This window comes from Toxorhynchites rutilus, chromosome 2 (assembly GCF_029784135.1).
Source record: "Toxorhynchites rutilus septentrionalis strain SRP chromosome 2, ASM2978413v1, whole genome shotgun sequence".
Lineage (NCBI taxonomy): Eukaryota > Metazoa > Arthropoda > Insecta > Diptera > Culicidae > Toxorhynchites > Toxorhynchites rutilus.
In genome coordinates, this window is record NC_073745.1 from 292,996,767 (window position 1) to 293,016,235 (window position 19,469).

The 19,469-nt window shown below is 37.3% G+C and overlaps 1 protein-coding gene across 1 annotated transcript; it reads right to left on the bottom strand.

Annotated features, from left to right (window-relative positions):
• Positions 1-3,003: 3,003 nt before the first annotated feature.
• On the bottom strand, positions 3,004-10,914 carry LOC129764631 (retinol dehydrogenase 13-like). The gene is made up of 3 exons (XM_055763898.1): positions 10,683-10,914; positions 10,341-10,607; positions 3,004-4,209 (listed from the first exon to the last, which is right to left on the bottom strand). The coding sequence occupies exons 1-3, from the start codon at positions 10,757-10,759 to the stop codon at positions 3,558-3,560; spliced, it is 996 nt and encodes a 331-aa protein (XP_055619873.1). The 5' UTR covers positions 10,760-10,914; the 3' UTR covers positions 3,004-3,557.
• Positions 10,915-19,469: the final 8,555 nt, after the last annotated feature.

Consider the following 19,469-nt stretch of genomic DNA (forward strand, 5'->3'; position numbering starts at 1 on the left):
TGACAGATGTTAGACTAATTGGTATATACACTTTGTGAGTCATCCTGTCACGTTTACCAGCCTTGGGAATAAATATAACCCGGACCTCTTGCCAATTACTATTTAGGAATGTGGAGATTTAAAGAGCTTCAAGGAATCCATTGCCCATTCAACCACGTAGCTTCATAAAGACGCCCTATCCATTTATTTAGCTCTATTCTCGTCTCCAATTGAACAAGATTGAGCTGTATTGAAGACCTTTGCGTGTCCGGAAGTCATTTGGATTGAGCTTGGGAAGTGCGTATCCATCATGATACTAAGTGTTTCCTGGGAATCGGTTGTATATTGACCATTTTCTCTTTTGTAGACTCCCAAGTCTATTGGTATAATCCTTTGAAAGGGCTTTATGAAGTCTTGCTACAACATGTAAACTTTCTACCTGTTCGCAGATGAACTTCCAATTCCTTTTCTTAGATTTACGGATTTCTTTGTTATATTCTTTAAGACAATTTTTGTAATCTGTCAGAAGTAATTTTTGCTTTGTTGAAGAGTTTCCTGGACAATTTTCTAAGATTTTCAAGTTATTAGTTGCACCAAGATGCATCCTTACTTGACGTTTTCCGCTTCAGTGGACAGTTCTCGTCAAAGTTGGATTTAATATTGGTTTAAAATTCTGATAAAACTATTTTAAGCCGTTCAGTGGAAGAAATACAGTCCCCTGATATTAAAATTTTCTCCTGAAGTTTGGAATGATAAATATCTCAATTTGTTTTTCTTGAATCTCTGAATTGTTCGATCAAAAGATGGCCGGGATTATAGTTGGCGTACCGGTAAGTTTCTTCGGTTTTACAACAGAAGTTTGTTTATTATTCCAGTGAATCAAATTTCCAGACATTCGTTGGAAAGCTACTGTCATTGCGCGTCTTTTTCAGTATATGTCAAAAAGTCGAAGCGTAAACAACATAGTTTTTTGCCACTTCAAATGTGTCGAATTTCGTACCAACGGAAGTGTTTTTGCGGGGAGTGTTACTTCATTACTATAAAATGAAGAAAAAAGCATCGCATTTTGGTGGAAGTTTATGGTGACCATGCTCCAACTGAGCTAACGTGTCAGACGTGGTTTGCACGGTTTAAAAGTGGTAATTTTGACTTGGAAGACGACGAACGTTCCGGACCGCCAAAAAAGTTTGAAGATGAAGAATTGGAGGCTTTACTCGATCAAGATCCGTCACAAATGCAACAAGAACTTGCAGATACATTTGGTATAGCTCAGCAAACCATATCCGATCGTTTAAAAGCAATGGGAATGATCCGAAAGATAGGACATTGGGTGCCGTATGAATTGAAGCCACGAGACGTCGAGCGCCGTTTTTTCACGTGCGAACAACTACTCCAACGGCATAAAAGAAAGGGTTTTTTGCATCGAATCGCTACTGGCGAAGAAAAGTGGGTCCATTATGACAATCCTAAACGTCGGGCAACGTATGGATACCCTGGCCATGCATCAATATCGACGGCCGCCCGGAATATTCACGACCGGAAGGTTATGCTGTCTATTTGGTGGGACCAGCTGGGTGTGGTGTACTATGAGCTGCTAAAACCGAATGAAACCATTACGGGGGACCTCTAACGACAACAATTGATGCGTTTGAGCCGTGCACTGAAGGAAAAACGGCCACAATACGAGCAAAGACACGATAAAGTTATTTTGCAGCACGACAATGCTCGGCCGCATGTCGCGAAACCGATCAAAACAAACTTGGAAACGCTGAAATGAGAGGTTCTATCCCATCCGCCGTATTCTCCAGACATTGCTTCGTCCGATTATTACCTTTTTCGATCGATGCAACATGACCTGGTTGCCCAGCACTTCTCCAATTTTGATGAAGTCAAAAATTGGATCGATTCGTGGTTAGCCGACAAACCGGCCGATCATTTCCGCAAATTTCCAGAAAGATGGGAAAAAGTGGGCAACACATTGAATATTAAATTTGTAACCATTTTTGCAGAATAAAGCATTAATTTAAAAAAAAAACGAAGAAACTTACCGGTTTTCCTATTAATTAAACATCGTGTGTTTATGTCTCGTTTAGAGAAAGTACTATCTAATTCATAGTCAAATACTAGACCTATTGCTGCCACTTCCGACACTCGGATGAAATATCTTTTAAGAAAATATAAGAGCATTTCTATTGTTCCGTTTCAAAACTTGTTTTTACCTTTCCATTACAAAACTATGGGCAGAAGCGATGGATAAGGTTTCAGTGGAAGAATAGTAATACAACACAACAAACCCGTATGCTTCGTGAGACTTAAATGGGAAAATAAACATTACTCGAAATGTGAAGATTATACGTAAAATCCACATTCCTCCGTCTACCACATCGCCAACAAAAGCGAATCCGGAACTCACCCAATCATGATATATCGATCATAATGTCGCACCAAATGAACCCGATGATAAAGCGGCTTCTTTGGCGTGACTCAACCAACCCCCGAAGTTGTCGGCATCTTTCAGTCTATCAATAACGCAATCGCGGCGACATGCGTTTTTCCAGCACAAAATAATCAATCTCTAATCACAAGATTAAAAGATTATAGCCTCGGCGGACCAAAAGAAGATGCGTCTCCTCTAAACATGGGCAGGATACTGAATTGAGACAATAGGAAAGATTATAGGATAAACTGTCGACGCCGATATTGGGTGAATCATTCTATATATGTGTGTGTTTGACGAACCTTATCTGTATCGCAGCTGGAAAAACACAACGAAAATCTTTAAAATTAAAATCTGTCGATAATACTATTTTGCGGGTGATATATTTTCCAGACATTTGCATCAAAACACGACTGGGGCCGAAAAATGAGCACCTCCAAAACCAGTTCTGCACGTCCGCGTTCCAAACTTGCTGGGAGATTCCATGCCATAGGAATGCCATCAAGCTTCTACTGTGACTGCCTGAAAAAACATAAGAAAGGTCATCGAAAAAACACCGTTCTAAAAGTTAAAATAGTAAACTCAAGTTTTCCAGAATAAACATCAACTTGTATGAGCATTACGAGGCCCATTAATCATTTTTTATTGAACCAAATTCAAACTGTCACCGTGAATCGTTTAATTTCCTAATTCTTTCTTTCTATTCGTATCAAACCACTCAAGCGCATGCTAAACTAGAATAATCCGGTGTGATTTTGCGCGCCAACTGCCAACGGACGATTTTCTAGCCATCATTCAACGCGCCTCGAAAAAGAGCCTGATTTGCGTTGCAAATTAAGCAGCGCATTCTTATTGACGCCTTCTACTCGTTACCTAAAATGTGGTTAAATGATACGAAAGCTACTACGCCACTACGGTTCTAGCTACTACTGTGGGGACACAAGCAAGTCCCCAACGACGACCATATTTGTATATGTTCTAGGTTTTTAATTTGTCCGCTCATCCGGACTAATGATCACCGCCAAATTAACCACCCACTCGAGACGGTTACAAATAAAATGCTGTTTCGATTTCATTTCTGCAGATTTGGTTCGCTAAAAATTATGATGTCTTTGCTGTTGTTTCGCCGGATAATCCGCTGTCAGGAAACGGCAGCCGATCCTGTCAGTGTGCCAGTCCACTTCTCGCTCGTAGCCCACAGCCACTTGGCCAACCGTTCATCCTTGGCTTGCTCAGCGACGTCCTTCGGGGCACAATCGCTGAAATACTGACCGGACACTTTTTCCAAATCTGGATCTAGAGCCGCATACAGAGAGGTTTGCGCGCCGTAAATTGGTGATTTCAGGAACGGCCACACAAAGGGTTTGATGAGGATACTCGAGAACCAAATGTTGAATAAACCCATGTGTCGCATCAGTTCCGTATCCACAACACCGGGATGCAGCGCATTGACGGTGACTCCCGTCCCCTCCAAACGTTTGGCAAGCTCCCTGGTGAAAAGCACATTTGCCAGCTTGCTCTGCTCGTAGGCAGTAGCGGGATCGTAGTTTTTCTCACTGTTCAAATCTTTCACGTTGATTGTTCCACGAGTGTGCGCCAGACTGGACACGACCACTATTCGGCTGGGAGCTGACTGTTTGAGCGTATCGAGCAGTAAATTCGTTAACAGGAAGTGTGACATATGGTTCACGCCCAGCTGCAGTTCCATTCCTTCTTTTGTGAGCGTCCGAGGGCAGCGCATGACGCCCGCATTGTTGACCAGGATGTCCAGCCGAGTTCGTTCGGTCTTAAACCTTGCAGGAATTATACAATATAGAAATTATTTTGAATTGCTTAACGCGTACATCGTTATTTTTTTATGAATATATATAGCAATCCTTGAACCATTACAAAAATTGATAACAATCAAAGTAGGTTTGATTCAATACAATTCAACTAGCAATACTCGATCAAAAGATTACAAATGAGGCATTACACCAATCAGCACGAATTTTGGAAGAATTATTTAAATTCATATTTGTGATTTAGCTGAAACCAACCTAGTGCCAATTTGTTCGGGACTAGGTACGGTGCCATTAGTTTTTAAATGCAATCACGACTATTCTTTTAAAAGGGCTTATGCAAAAATGGTATCGTTTCAGAAAATAAACTATAACGCCAAAACGGGTTATTTGAACAGAATGCAAACGATACTAAAGTGTTGTCGCCGGCCACTGAGATACTATGCGCACGTAACTACTATGGTTTCGCCGGCTTTCAGACGCTAGTTTTCGTACGTAACCACTGTGGTGTCGCCGGACGCCAAAGTGTTAAGAATATCTTCTATATCTCAGAACCAGCCCGAATTTATCTTCCTCACGATCAGTATAATCTGAGCTACTCCCATATGGGATTCTGAAGTTTAATCCTCTTATCCTTCCCATTCTCGTGTAGTTTGATATACGGGACATGAGGTTTGATTTAATTATTCAAACAGAAACTGGACAGCAGCGTCGATCAGAAGCATAATCTTCATATAAAACATCTGATGGGAAAGAGTTTACCAAAAGCAGAAAGTGATTCCGATTTTATTTAGACGGATATCCAAATTATGGAAAAAGAACTAGAGAAGAATTTAAAAACAGTATCTTGTAAATGCTTTGCAATGATAGACTCATTTTGTCCTTGTTTGAAACTTATTTTTATTTTTTTAATATTCTTCCGTCGCAAAATGGATCAATAACTCTTCAAAACAATATCGTTGAAAATATTTATAACGTAAAAAGAAAAAAAAAACAATGGCTTTATTCGTTATAATTATCGTCCGGATTCGAGTCTTGTCCACTAATTGCGAATGTTTGAATTACAAAAACGAGCTCTGCAATGTTTGAAAAACTTTACAGTTATTATTTTATACTCAAAATATCAACAAATCAATATTATACATAATCAAGCATAATGATCGTTCTTTCGAATAAGAGATTATTGATTATTGTTTCTCTCATACTATTACATTTGGCCAGTGGCCTCCATTGCCATTTTGTGGTGTTGCAACTCTCTGTTAGTCCAATCCTAAAAATAGAAACAAAAAAGGACAATCGGAAATATACCTTTCACCATGTTTCAATGGGCCTATGGGAGCTAAATTTTTAGGGCTTAATTACATCCCATAGCGCATTTGTTGAATCCAAATAAACAAATTTTCGTCCTCTGGACATGTCAGGATTTCGTTCTAAAAATGCCACCAGGCGGGTAAATTGTTTGTTTGCTGTTTGCTGTTTGTTTATCTTTTCTTTCCTAAACAAGACAAGACAAAATTCAAAATGTTAGCAAAAGCACGCTTAGTAGCATTTTTAGACGAAATCCTGACGTATCCAGAGGACGTAAATTTGTCTATTTGGACTCGGACGATCATTATGGTTGCTTATGTATAATATTGATTTGTTGATATTTTTAGTATCGAATAATAACCGAGGAGTTTTTCCAACATTGTAGAGCAGTTTTTTTCAATTTCAACATTCGCATGATAGTTATAACGGACGATAGTTATAAATAATAAGGTCATTATTTTTTTACTTTTCACGTAATAGATATTTTCAACGATATTGTTTTGAAGACATGCTTTGAATAAAAGAATATTAAAAAAGTTATAATAGATTCAAGAGCCAATTGTACTGCAAAATTTAATGTTTCTTAAAAACAAAGAACTGAACTGAACTGATAATAAGTTTCAAACAAGGAAACAATGAGTCTATCATTGCAAAGCATTCACAAGATACTGTTTTGAAATTCTCTTTTCATAATTTTGATATCCGTCTAAAGACGACAATCTGCATCACTTTCTGCTTTTAGAAAATTATTTGAAATCCATCAGATGTTTTATATGAAGATTCTATTTCTCACCGATGTTGTTCACCAGTTTCCGTTTAAATAATTAAATCAAACCATCGGAGTATAATCGCAAACTTCATTTGGACTTTTCATGCGATTGAATTTTGACAGTACAGATCGGACTCGATTATATATAATCGCAATTTCACTTTCAACGTTAATTTTCGAATCCAATACATAATCGAATCACAAAAAAACTAGTTTTCTATTAATGTTTGACATTCATGAAAAAATTGTTTTCTTGAGATTCGATTATGTATAGGATTTGAAAATAACTGTTGAAAAAAAAATGGTCGACTATATATAATCGAGTCCGACCTGTATATCAAAATTTCAACTGCATTCTGTATTATTCTGATGTACTCACATTATCTTCTTGGACATCATAATTAAAACACCTCCTCTAGAGAAGATCTCAAGTACAGGCAAACCTCTTTTTGTGCGGGGGATAGAGACCGCATAAAAATCGCATAAAAAATCGTGCAAAACTTCACCAGTAGCTTTAAAAAACCGTGTTCGGTACACATTTTGAAAAAAAATGTTTTTTGTGCGGTAGATAGGGACCGCATAAAAAAAAGTTTCCCTGCTTTGCGATGGGACAGTTTGCCTCTTCGGTTGCACGTGGCTGTTTTGGGCTTTTAGTTGCATGCCGAAACGTGATGCTGCTAGATATCATGTCATGCAAAAACTTAGAAAAACTTAGAGCATTTGATGGGAGGAGGGGAATGATTTCACAGGTTTTCGCACTAAAATGCATATAAACCATCGAAAAAAACTAAATGGACGATAACTTCGTCAAATATGCTTCTTTTCATATACCGCACAAAAAAATCGCCCAAGAACAGAAAACTGCACAAAAAAATCGCCCAAAAAAAACGCACAAAAACACTTACGCCAGGAAGTGGCTAGTTGTCATCCGTCAAGGGGTTCGTCAATTCCGGGTTAGAGTCTTCCAAAGTAATGCACGAAGTCAGAACCTGTGCGCTTGAACGCAATGTCGTACGTTGACTGTCATGTACGGGTTAAGAATTTCACCTCTTTGAAATTGTATAGGTCGATAGCTAGCCGGGATCCAGAGAATTGATACTTCGCTGCCGCCAAAACCTCTCTGCCCATTGGAAGCTGGGTGTTTCCATTTTGGCCATGTTCCCAAGTATACCTCCTTTATTGATGTTGTTTCTACTATTGATGGATGGGTATTGATGGGTTTCGATTGCTCTTCCTGTGGTTGTTGTTGTTATTGTTATGGTTATTGTGATTGCTCCTGTTGTTGTTATTATCGATGTTATTACTACGATTGTTCCTGTACCTGCTGCCATGGTTACCGTTGTCGTTGTATCTGTTATTATTATTATTGTTGTTGTATCGGCGATTTTGTCTACGCCTTTTTCTGTCTTTATCTGCCTCTTATTACTGTTTTAGTCTACGGAGTTGCCGTGCGTCATATTCAGACTAATCTGACATCCATCTCCTTGATGAATCCAGAATTCTCCAGCCTGAATTCTCTAGAGGGTAGAATGGGGGATTAACTAAAGAAGTGTGTTCCGTACGCATATACAGGATTCGATTATATACAGTGAAAAGAAATCGGAGACTGTATATAATCGAGTCCGCCTAAAAAATATTGAATTTCCGAAATGGTGTGTTTGATCAATGAGTATAACTCATCGAAAATGTTTAGAACAGCGTTACGATTCAAAACAACATATTAGAGATGGGCGAGCGCTCACGAGCCGCTCATTTGAGCCGGTTCGTCAGAAAGAGCGTACGATCCACGGTTCTTTCAAAATGAGCCGCGGCTCTCAAGTGAACGGCTCTTGAATGAACCACGGTTCAGAAAAGACCCACGGTTCTTTTATGAGCCGAGGCTCTTTTTTGAACCGCGGTTCATTGAAGAGCCGTTCATTTGAGAACCACGGTTCAAAGAAGAACTGTGTTTCTTTTAAGAGCCGGCTTATTGGAACCGTGAATCATACGCTCGTTCTGACGCACCGTGGCCTGCGGCAGTGCGGAAGAAATATGTTTCCCATGCTTATTTTCAAGCGGTTTTTTTACCTGTGTGTATGGTTGTAAATTTTGGCGGATTACGTATTTTTGTCGAAACCCCATAAACACGGGTATCAATTGAAAGGGCTTGACTAGTAGCATACAGTTTTCATGTAAAAAGGAAATCCAAAATGGCGGCGGTTACAAAATGGCACACAAACAAATTTCGTCCAAAACCCCATCAATATGAGTATCAAATGAAAGGGCTTGACTAGTAGAACACAGTTATTTATGTAAAGTGCAAGTTACATTTCAAACGTTTTAAAAATTTTGGGATGTAAAGCGGGGAGAAAACTGTGTCGTTATCGAAAACTGATATACTCTCCCGACTGATAATTCGACATGACCAACATTATATGGATCAATAGCAATCAGTTCTAGTGATTTTAAAAAAGCTCTGTAATGAATTGATTTCGGAGCTGGTAATGTATTTTATAAATCTTAAGTCAGGCGAATTAGTAGCCTAACCAATACTGCTAGATCCTCGCTTCAAGCAGCAAGGGGATAACAGAAAGTACAACTGTGCACATTAGTCGTTGATAAGGACGCTAAAAATGACATCCATAGAATACACGCCTACGAAACTACTACAAATCGTTGGTGGTGAAGCGCGGTCATCTGTATGGGAGGAGTTTGATGCATTGGTTGGCAATCTTCGATCCCCACATGATCCAAAAGCTGTTGCAATCTATTATAGATAAATATTTAGTGGAACCACATTTGCTGAGAATAAGCGACCCTTAGCTTTGGTGGAATGAAAGGAAATTTATCTCTCCGCGGCTCTACTTTTTTTTGAAAATATTATGTATTCCGGTGACTTTAGTACCATGTGAGCGAGTTTTTCCGAAAGCAGGACAGGTTTGCAGTGAAAGATGTAATAGACTTTCATCAGATAACATTCAAAAGATAATGTTTATAAATAAAAAAAAATAAAAAAGATTATTGTGATGGAAACATATCAGAGAAAACCTTCAGTAAAGTAATATTTTTACTACACTATACTATCACTGATTACTGTTTTAAACTTTATTTTTTATGTCTTCCATTCTTTACATATCCGAATAAACCATTTCTTGAAAAGAACCGTTGAGCCGCTCAAATGAGCCGGCTCTTTTCATTGAACGCACGGCTCTGAGCCGCTCACTGAGATGAACCGTTTTGCCCATCTCTACAACATATCCGCTGTTAAAAAATTGGTTTTGGTGCAAATTAAAAAAAAAGTGCAAACTTCAAAACATCATAAAAAATTATGTTTTATTTGCCCAGGACCAAACTTCTTCTAGTTATGAGAGACAATATGAGCTTTATTGTGTCAAAAATTTAGATTTTAAAAAATTGGAGTTTTTGAGATATTCCATTCTAAAACTTCATTTTTATTTTATATTTTTGTCAAAAAAAAAGTTTTTTCACGTGTGTATTTTTCCCAGAACCGCAAAACTATAATCTATAATTTTTCCTAATACACCATTTCGATAAAACGAATGACACCATAAATCAAAAATATGAAATTGAAAACTTCTTCGAAAATTCGTGTTGATTGATGGAATACCACAATATAGAAAATAAATCAAATCGCTTAGCCTGTGGATCATTGTTTGTATATGAAAATATTTTGGGAGATGAAATTCGCATTCCGATCGATATTCAGTAGGTACAAGCAATATTTGAACCATTTCGAAAATTGATAGAAATTCCAGTAGGAACAATTGAACTATGAACGCTTGATCATCAGATCAATTAACAACTTGTTTTTCGCTGTTTGCTAAAAATGCCAATTAGCAATGTGGTAAAAATGCTGCCAACCGATATAAAATTATGATTCAAGAAACAGTTAAATTGAATATGTCCCAGAAATAACAACTTAAGATGGATTACAAAAGCCCAATCTGTATTGATTTCAGTAAATTAATGGGAAAGTAGGAACTACTCGTTTTATAATTTAGAATTAAGCTTTTGATCATTTTAGTTCATCAACCCTCACGGATGTTTTAATCAGTATCATACTTACTGCTGCACAAACTTTCTCACCGACTGCAGCGAGGCCAGATCGCATTCACGGCAGTACACATTCGGGTTTCTAGTTTCCAGCACTATGTCCTCCCGAGCCTCCTCGCACTTTTTCAAATCCCTACAAGCCATGTAGACGGAAGCACCGCGCCTCGCCAACCCCATGGCGGTTTCCTTCCCAATGCCCGTATTGGAACCAGTAACGATAGCCACCTTTCCATCCGCCCGAACATCCTTCCGCTCAAAGCGTGCACCTTGCATATAATCTCTAAGAAAAATCGAGAATACATACTTCGTACAACAAGGATATGATAAACGATCAGATTCGGATACCGGTACTTACTTGAGTAAAACTGCGCCTCCCGTGAGAGTTGCGCCCACGCTAGCGGCGATCACCAATTTGCTTTGAAAAAATGACATTTTTAAGAGGAGTCTCAGTCGAACTTTGAACTAGAATCGCTTATTTTTAACACATTATTTCATAATCAGAAAAATATTGCATTTAGATCCTGAAAAATCAATACACTGAACTACATTCTAGAAGTCTTTCTCATTAAGTTGACGTTTACGCAATCACGTGTGGCACGCGACAGATTAGTAGAAAGTTGCACGGATAGCCGATGATCCTGAAATATTTCCTCTGTGCACGTGCAACACATTGAACAATATACAGTAATATACATTTAATACGACATGCCGAGGCACTACTCAGGCCCTGTTGCATAATCAATATTCACTAAAAATATTAGTCTTGTAACCTGTAACTTATAAATTCCTGTTGCAAAATGAATCTAGAAGTACAAATCTACAAGTCTAATATTACAAGTTGTTTACACTAATATTATTAGTGTTACATATTAGATATTACAAATGAATATTGCATAAACAAAATACAACAGCAAATTATTAGTTTCAACTTGTACTTTTTTGTAAAACTTCGAGTGGACCCGTAATTTTATTTACAAGCTCGTTTTTTTAAGTGATAAATTTTTTGTTTGAATTTTTCGAGTTCGGAAATATATCGTATCAACGTTTCATCGTTAATCGATTAATCGAGTTATGAAAAAAAGGTGTTTTTTCATAAATAAAAATGCCGCAAAATGAACGAATTATTAATATTTCATTAATAATTCGTTCATTTTTCAGAAAACATCAACTCTGCGACTTTGCGATTCTCTCTAGCTTTGTTATTCGTCGTTCGTCATCGGTTAGCATATCGCACGTGTTGATACGAAGGGGTCGTGTCACGTTTTTAACACTTTCGGTCTGACACACCGACGCGAGTATAGGAGTAACTTTTCTTTTGACGTTGGACTACGTCTAACCTTTCAATATAGGAGCCCATTTCAATATTTCGGTGTGAAAAAGTGTTCAGTTTTTGAACGCTAATACCTCCTCAATTAATGAATGGATTTTGGTTGCAAATAAACACATTGATAGTAAATATCCTCAGAAATTGTTTATATGCTACAAATTACGGGTTTTCAGTTCATATAAAGTTCAAATTGATGAAAAATTGGAAGAAAGAATTTTTTACTTTCCCATACACTTTGCGCTCCCGCAGCAAACAGCTATTTATTACAAGCAACCACGGGTACGAGCGAAACGTATGGACAAGGTGAAGGAGGGAGACAAAAAAGATTTATAAATAAATATAGGCGGTCGCTACAACGTTAACTATATGGCTATATAAAGTGAGCGATGGTGGGGCTTGGCCACATTCTATCATCGGACGCCAAGCAGGATGGCGATATCTTGAAATTGATTGTCAGCAAAAGAGATATCGCTACATTTGCCGGGGATGTATGCGGTGCGATACCGCAAGAGGGAGAGACAGGAGTTTCAATGGGATGTGGAGCAGGAGAGCCTATCGAAGTGTGTTAAAAGCGGTGGAAGCGTCGCGCCGGGTGAATGAGTGGCTAATAGCGCTCGATTTGATAGAATGCTAGAGTTTTAAAACGGTTTTATTTACCTGTGACATATTTGTATGTTTGTATGTAACATCTTTGTCTATGGCGCAGTACCACATTAATTGAAATTTGACCCCTTTCCTGTAGATCGGTTGATTTGAAATTTGGAACACACCTTTATCTCTGCAGTCATTATAAAACCACGTATTTCATAATCTTCAAAATCCAAGATGGCGACCGCTACAAAATGGCGGAATACATATTTCCTCAAAGCCCCATCAATATGGGTATCAGAGATTGACTAGTAGACTGTGTTCTATGAAAAATGAAAATCCAAAATGGCCTCCACCACAAAATGGCGGATTGCATATTTTTTCTAAACCCCATCAATATGTTGTAGCGTCCTGTGAAACAAATATGGGTATCAAATGAAGGACTTGACTAGTAGAACAGTTATTCATGAGGAGTGCAAAGCCCAATTATATCACGATACCAGACGGTAAATTCCTATTACGATATGCTTACCATCAACTGTGTGTTCGTTGCCGGCTGAACAATAACTACTACAACATTTGCACCGCACGACATTTGCACGACAGATTTTGATTTTTTCGTATTTGAATCTAAACGTTTGAGTGTTTGCTGAGTGCTGAGGTTTTATTTTATCCTTTGATTTTTTTCTGTAATTTTGTACTTGATCTGAGATCTGTGCTCCATGATATTCGAATAATGGACTTCCCTTGGTGTAGTCCTACGTCTCTCCGGTTATATCCCCGACATTATCCACCCGTCTTTTTTTCTATTCTAGAATATTGTTCATGAAATGTATAAATTATTGTTAGTGACGTGGGATGTTTATTGAATATAATACATAAGATCATTATCGTACTATTCTTTTTTGATTTTAGCCTTTTTTGTAACCGAATTGAGCGGATTCATATATTATTCGTTGCAATTCGTTGCATACGAGCAAAAAAAAAATACATATGTTTGGCTTTCGTAGAGTTATTCACTAAATACAATGGTCACATATATACACCCTTGTAAAAGAATTGCACTTGTGGAAGAATTGTAAACTGTAAACTATAAAATAATCGGGGGCTTATGGTTATTTTTTATAGTTAGTTTTGGGGATATTTTTTATTTAATATTTGGGCTGAACAATATCGACAAGAAAACAAGTCGCAGGAAGTTCCCCATCAAAAAACAGGCATGTTAAATACGAATAAAGAATATATTGAGCATCTGCCAACTAAATTTTAGGAGTTTGGAAATGGTAATTGGCTTACTAAACCGTTGATTACATGAATCACCCCAAGTTTTTCCATAAAAAAGCCACAAACTCGATTTGTTTATTTCAGTTTTGGTGGTAACCCAAACCATATTCATTAAATTAATTATTGGAACGATATGTAACGGAAAAAACTTCGACTTGAGAAGTGGTCGTTTTAAAGATCTAGGTTAATCAGGGGCTAGTCCACATACCGCGTGGACAGAAAAAGCATAACTATAGACACCCCAAGCGTGGAAATTCGTGTTGGAATACTATTTACCAAATACTGCTGAACGAATTTCTCGTTTTTTTTCCATGTTTCTGAAATTGCGACCTTGAGCTCTCCAATCGTGCTATACCGTTTTCCCTCAGTGTAGATTCTGCGTACAAGGATCCCTTTAAGATTTTGACAGGATTCAAATTTGAAGAGTGAGCCGACCAGTCGAAAACATTAAGTTTTTGGCCTTTAATCCATTGCTTAATTTCCTTGCTGGTATGAATAGTAGCATTGTTTTGCTCGAATGTGAATTTTTTGTGTTGATATCCATGCAAAAAACGGTAGGTGAGAGGATTCCAGAACATGTAATCCTTGAATGATATGAAAGCTGTCTTGAGGCTTCCGGTTGCACAGAATCCCTCCCAAATCATGCACGAACATCCACCAAAATTCCTGGTTGAAAAATACTATGCCTTCTTCTGTAAATTCTTATGTAAATCCAGACATTTGACTTACTGTGAAGACATTTTCGAGACATTATGAAATATGTGAAGACATTTCAGTGTGATAACGTATGTGAATTTTTGAGATATTATTTTCATAAAATTCTAACTATTGGCCGAAAATATCGTCAAAAGAAGAAGGGCTTTTGTCTCAGTGTGATTCGTTCATTTTTTTTTATCAGTGTCACTTTTTTACTTTTGTTCTTAGTAATCAACGGAGACTTTTGTCTGGGGGTCATTCTGTCGTTTTTTCAAACATTAGGAGGGGGGGGGGTAGAGGTTACGATAATGTCCACGGTGAGAGAAGAGAGGGTTTAGATAATGTCCACGTGGACACGTTAAGTATTTTTTAAAGTAAAACATTCATGTTAATAGTCAAAATTGAATGAGATCTGTTTCGTATTTATAAGATTTTTTAAACTTCACGCCCACCCTGAGTACTCTGTATTCATCAATAAAAAAGACTGATTGCCTGAGGGTGCTGCCCTGTCGAACATCCATATTTTTTCATCCACTCTGTCCAACTTCTATAAGACCAGGTGATGATCTTGCTGCTTTGCGCAATTATAAATAAACAATGCTTCAACTTATATTCCAGGGTATTGGTGACTACCATACATTGCACGATTTTCATTTGTGTGTGTGTGTGCAAGCGCTGAGTGTAAACCAAAGGTTTTATGTTTTCCAAGTGTCAGGACCAGTTACATTTTTCCGATTGTAGGAGATAAATCTCGGATAGTAATGAAAAAGAAACGCTTAGCTCGGCTATACAAATTCAACTGCCTTTATTTCGTTTGATCATATCGTGGATCCTTCTTCAAAAGTTCATCTAAACTGTCTCGTCGCACCCCTGTGACCGACCGAAAGAATTCTTGGCTTCCACAATAAAAAAAATCTCAATCCGTACCACGCGTTAGTGCTAATCCTGTATTGTAGTATTGTAGGAGATAAATCTCGGATAGTAATAAAAAAAAGAACGCTTAGCTCGGCTATACAAATTCAACTGCCTTTATTTCGTTTGATCATTGCCCCAGAAATACGCACAATAGTACCCAATACAAATTAAGTTGTGTTGCGAGCACTAGAGTGGTGCCCAAAAAATTTTAAAATCCAAATTACCACAACACGTTGTTTTAGTTGTTTTGATCAATAGAAATGAAAAATGCCGAAGGGAAAAGTGCTCTCGGAGAGAAAAGAAAGACAAATCGATGCATTCCACCAATAAAATGTTGGTATCAGAGAAATTTCTCGTCGGATTGGATGATTCCATCAAGTAGTGCTCAATTATTTGACGAATCCTCAAGGATACGGTAAGAAGGAGAGAGCTCTACGTAAATCGAAGCTCTCAGACCGGGACAAGCGGGAAATATCTAGAACAGCTTCGAATACCACAAAATCGCTTATGCAAATAAAGCAATATTTCAATTTAAATGTTACTCGGGTGACAATTTGTCAAGTTTTGGTAAAAAAAATCATCACAAAAAGAGGGTTTAGAAGGTTCAAGCTCATCTTACACCATCTCACATCGGAAGACGTCTGAGTTTTACCAAAGCTCACATGAACCGACAGTGGGACATGGTATGTTGTGACAAAGAATGTTTCCAAAAGAATACTTTTTGCTATATACCATAACGAAAAGTTCTTCAATGTATAGGTTATCTTCACTGACGAAAAAAAGTTCAATTAGGACGGTCTTGATGGTTTCAGAATGACTTCATGTCCTCAAACCTGGCATCTCTGCTTGCATCTCAATTGCGCCGACATGTGACACTGCGGTATGAAATATTTCCGATGCTACATAATTCGTGAGAGTTATCGGTCACCCTATTTGAAACCAGCACCACATGAATTTGACATTCGGAGAAAAAAATGTAAACATCATCACGAAGAAATGAAATTGAATGAACACGAAACACACTCACACCATGAAAGATTTTGGTTGTCGCTCGTAAACCGGCATGTTACTCCACACCCGACAAAGACCGATATCGTATATCGTGCCATGAATGAATGATTGATTTCTGTGTGAGATGATATAAGGAGGAACGGATACACATACTCGCCACGACGCAATACGGTCTCGTGCCGTGTCATCGAGCAGCTGTACACGACGACTGCATGTTTTTTTCGTTCGCTTCATTAGTAGTGCTCTCGCTTACGCCTCGTCACTATCTTTACCGTTTTGAAGTTCATATCGTACTGTATTTTACTTCGGTTCATTCTCGTATTACGAATTCTCACAACATGTGTGTATTCCATTGGTGGTAGTTTCCAAAACAAATTTGGTTTAGTGAATATTGTTCACATTTTGTTCGATGATGTTTTGATGTTGGTAGATTTAGACGGGGACTTTTGTATACAACATTCCGATACAACGAGTAATACACATTGGAAAGCTACGCGTACACATCGTCGTGATACCTGCTCTCTCTCTCTGTGTGCTAGTGCATAATAATACTGCCGTGTTGTCTTAATTTGCATGAAGATTTCAAAATGGCGATCAATGAACGAACCTGTGTGCGAAAGCGAAACAGAAGAAAATCTGTCAAACTGTGGGAAAGAAAAAAACTGGTGCGGCAAATGCACCTGAAATCAGCGTTGCCGGCATACAAACTATGTTGGTCAATGAACATTTGAATTCACTTTTACTCTATGATTCTTGGAAGAGACCGTTTGGGAGAGTTGTAAGAATATCTTTCAGAGCTAATGAACTATTCTTGCTTTGAGCTCTGTCTGTGTTTGAAAGATAGGATAATTTGGTACTGGATACAGTTATAAAACTTTAAATTAGTAGAATTAAGTAACATTTTAGATGTGAAGCTTAAAAGTTAATACTTTGTTATGCGTTTTTATTGATTTGCTTCTAAAAATTCACAATAAATTTAATTTTTGTAATCAAATTGAATCACTTAGGATATTAGCTTTTTTTAACTTTCGCTGCAATATCATTTTAAATACTTTCTGATGATCTTCCTTCAAACAAATAGACTAATACGATAAACAATCACCTCACTCTTGAACGAAGATGATATGGTTGGCGAGTAATGCATCAATTTCTATTTTGTGCTCCCAACAAATAATCGTTAGCTGTTATTAAACTAGTTCGCCGAATAATGGTCGAACAACAGTATTGAGCGCTTAATAAAACAATATACTGAACTATACGTTGTATGAAATAATTATTCAGACCAAATTGAAGCTTTTATTCAGCCATTGATATTTACTTGGATAATACGCCAATGAAATGTTTTGAGGGTGCTTTTATTTTCGTTTATTCGACAACTGATGAAAAAACTGAACAGACGCAATTTAACCTTCAAACGTAGCTTCTATTCCACTGTTAACCCTCCTGTACTCGCGTGCAAAATCATAACACGTATACTCGCGCACGGTATCACAGACCGAAAATTGAACTTCTCTGTAATGTTGCCATTGTGTATTTTTCAGGCTTTATTGGCATTTATTTGAAGAATAGGGTATGGTTAAATGAAACTCCAAACTCCAATTATATTAAACTCCAAAAAATATGTTTTCTTCGTCTTTTTTATGTTTTAATAGTCATCTAAAGCCTCCTCAAAACAGAGTAATTTTTGATACTCCAACACAAATACCGAAAATTGAATTTTTCACTGTTATTAATTGAAGGTAAGCAACTGAATATAATTCATGGAAGAATAAAGAGCTATAAAATAATATGAAATCGTATTAATCGATTGTGGTTTCATTGGAGTAAGAATCAGAACATACCTTAACTGCATGCTCGAAGCAAACATATTTTTTTTATTTCATGCAGTTGTTGCGTGTTTTCGGGTCTTTTATCGAAGAGAAGAATGTATACCGACCTTCTATATAATCACCAGATGATAAAGGTTCTGGAGTATAAAGTTAGCGTATTTCTAATATTGTTTGTCTCTGTATTCTTGCTAAACTAAAAATTAATGCCTTTTTTAGATAGGGCATAAAAAGATGATATAAAAGGATTTCTAGGAACTTCCTTTTCTTTCTCTTGTTTTTTTGTTGATATTTTTGATTATAAAAAAATATCCCCGAAACTGTAACTGTTAAAAATTACCATAAGCTACCGATTAGTTTATAGTTTATTGTTTACAATTCTTCCACAAGTGAAATTCTTTCAAAAGTGTGTATATGTATGACCATTATATTTTGCGAATAACTATACGAAAGTCAAACATTTATATTTTGCTTTTGAGCGTATGAATCCAACGACGAATATATCGACGAATAGTTAATATATGGATCCGTTCAATGCTGTTACAAAAAGGGACTGAAATCAAATAAGAATAATCCGGTAAGGATCTTATGCATTATATTCAATAAATATTCCACGCCATTAACATTAATTTATACATTTCATTCAACAATTTTCTAGAATATGAAAAAGGCACTTGTCCAGAAAAGTTACTCCTATACTCGCGTCGGCGTGTCAGACCGAAAGTGTTAAAAAAGTGGCATACGTCCCCTTTGTACCAACACATGCGATACGCTAAACGATGACGAACGACGAATAACGAAGCTAGAGAGAAACGCAAAGTCGTCGTGTTGATATCTTTTGAGAAATGAACGAATTATTGATTTCTCGGTCTGACAGACCAATGCGCGAGTATAGGAGTGTTAACACTCTGTCCAACCGACACGAACGATTATGAACTGTAATAAAACTAGCCTGTTGAATAGGGTTCGAAAAATAGGATTTAATGCTTAATAAGTCGATGAAAGCTGAACTATACATAGATTATTTAGGTATTTCAAATTTTGATTTTTTTTATTCTCAATTTTTGATTCTTAACACATGACATGCGTCGAACCAGTTCTTTCGGAGACAACAATCCGACATTGCTTCAGGCGCTTCAAAAATAATGGTTTTGATGTTGGATATAAACCAAAAAAATGGAGGGTTGGGGTTATACAGATGACGTAGGATTACGTTAGACTCAATGAGGTACATATAGAGGTGGAGCAGTAGGCGAAGTGTATATGTATTGGCAAGCCAAATATCGTGTCGTCATTATTTGCATTCAATATGGAATGTATATGGAAGAAACAAAACAATGTTGAAAGTATTTACGGTTGCATGATAATTTGAGTCACAATTCTCATGAAATCATTCAACTGGTCGTTTTTTAACAGATGACAATTATATCGTGGCTTATTTCGATTATTCATGTAGTAAAAAGGTCCAGAGAGCAGTCGTATGCTTAGTTCTCGA

Coding starts and splice junctions, on each gene's coding strand:
- LOC129764631 (XM_055763898.1), bottom strand. CDS start 10,759: ATGTCATTTTTTCAAAGCAAATTGGTGATCGCCGCTAGCGTGGGCGCA. Junction 10,608..10,682: donor GGAGGCGCAGTTTTACTCAA/GTAAGTACCGGT, acceptor GATTTTTCTTAG/AGATTATATGCAAGGTGCAC. Junction 4,210..10,340: donor GTGAGAAAGTTTGTGCAGCA/GTAAGTATGATA, acceptor AATTCCTGCAAG/GTTTAAGACCGAACGAACTC.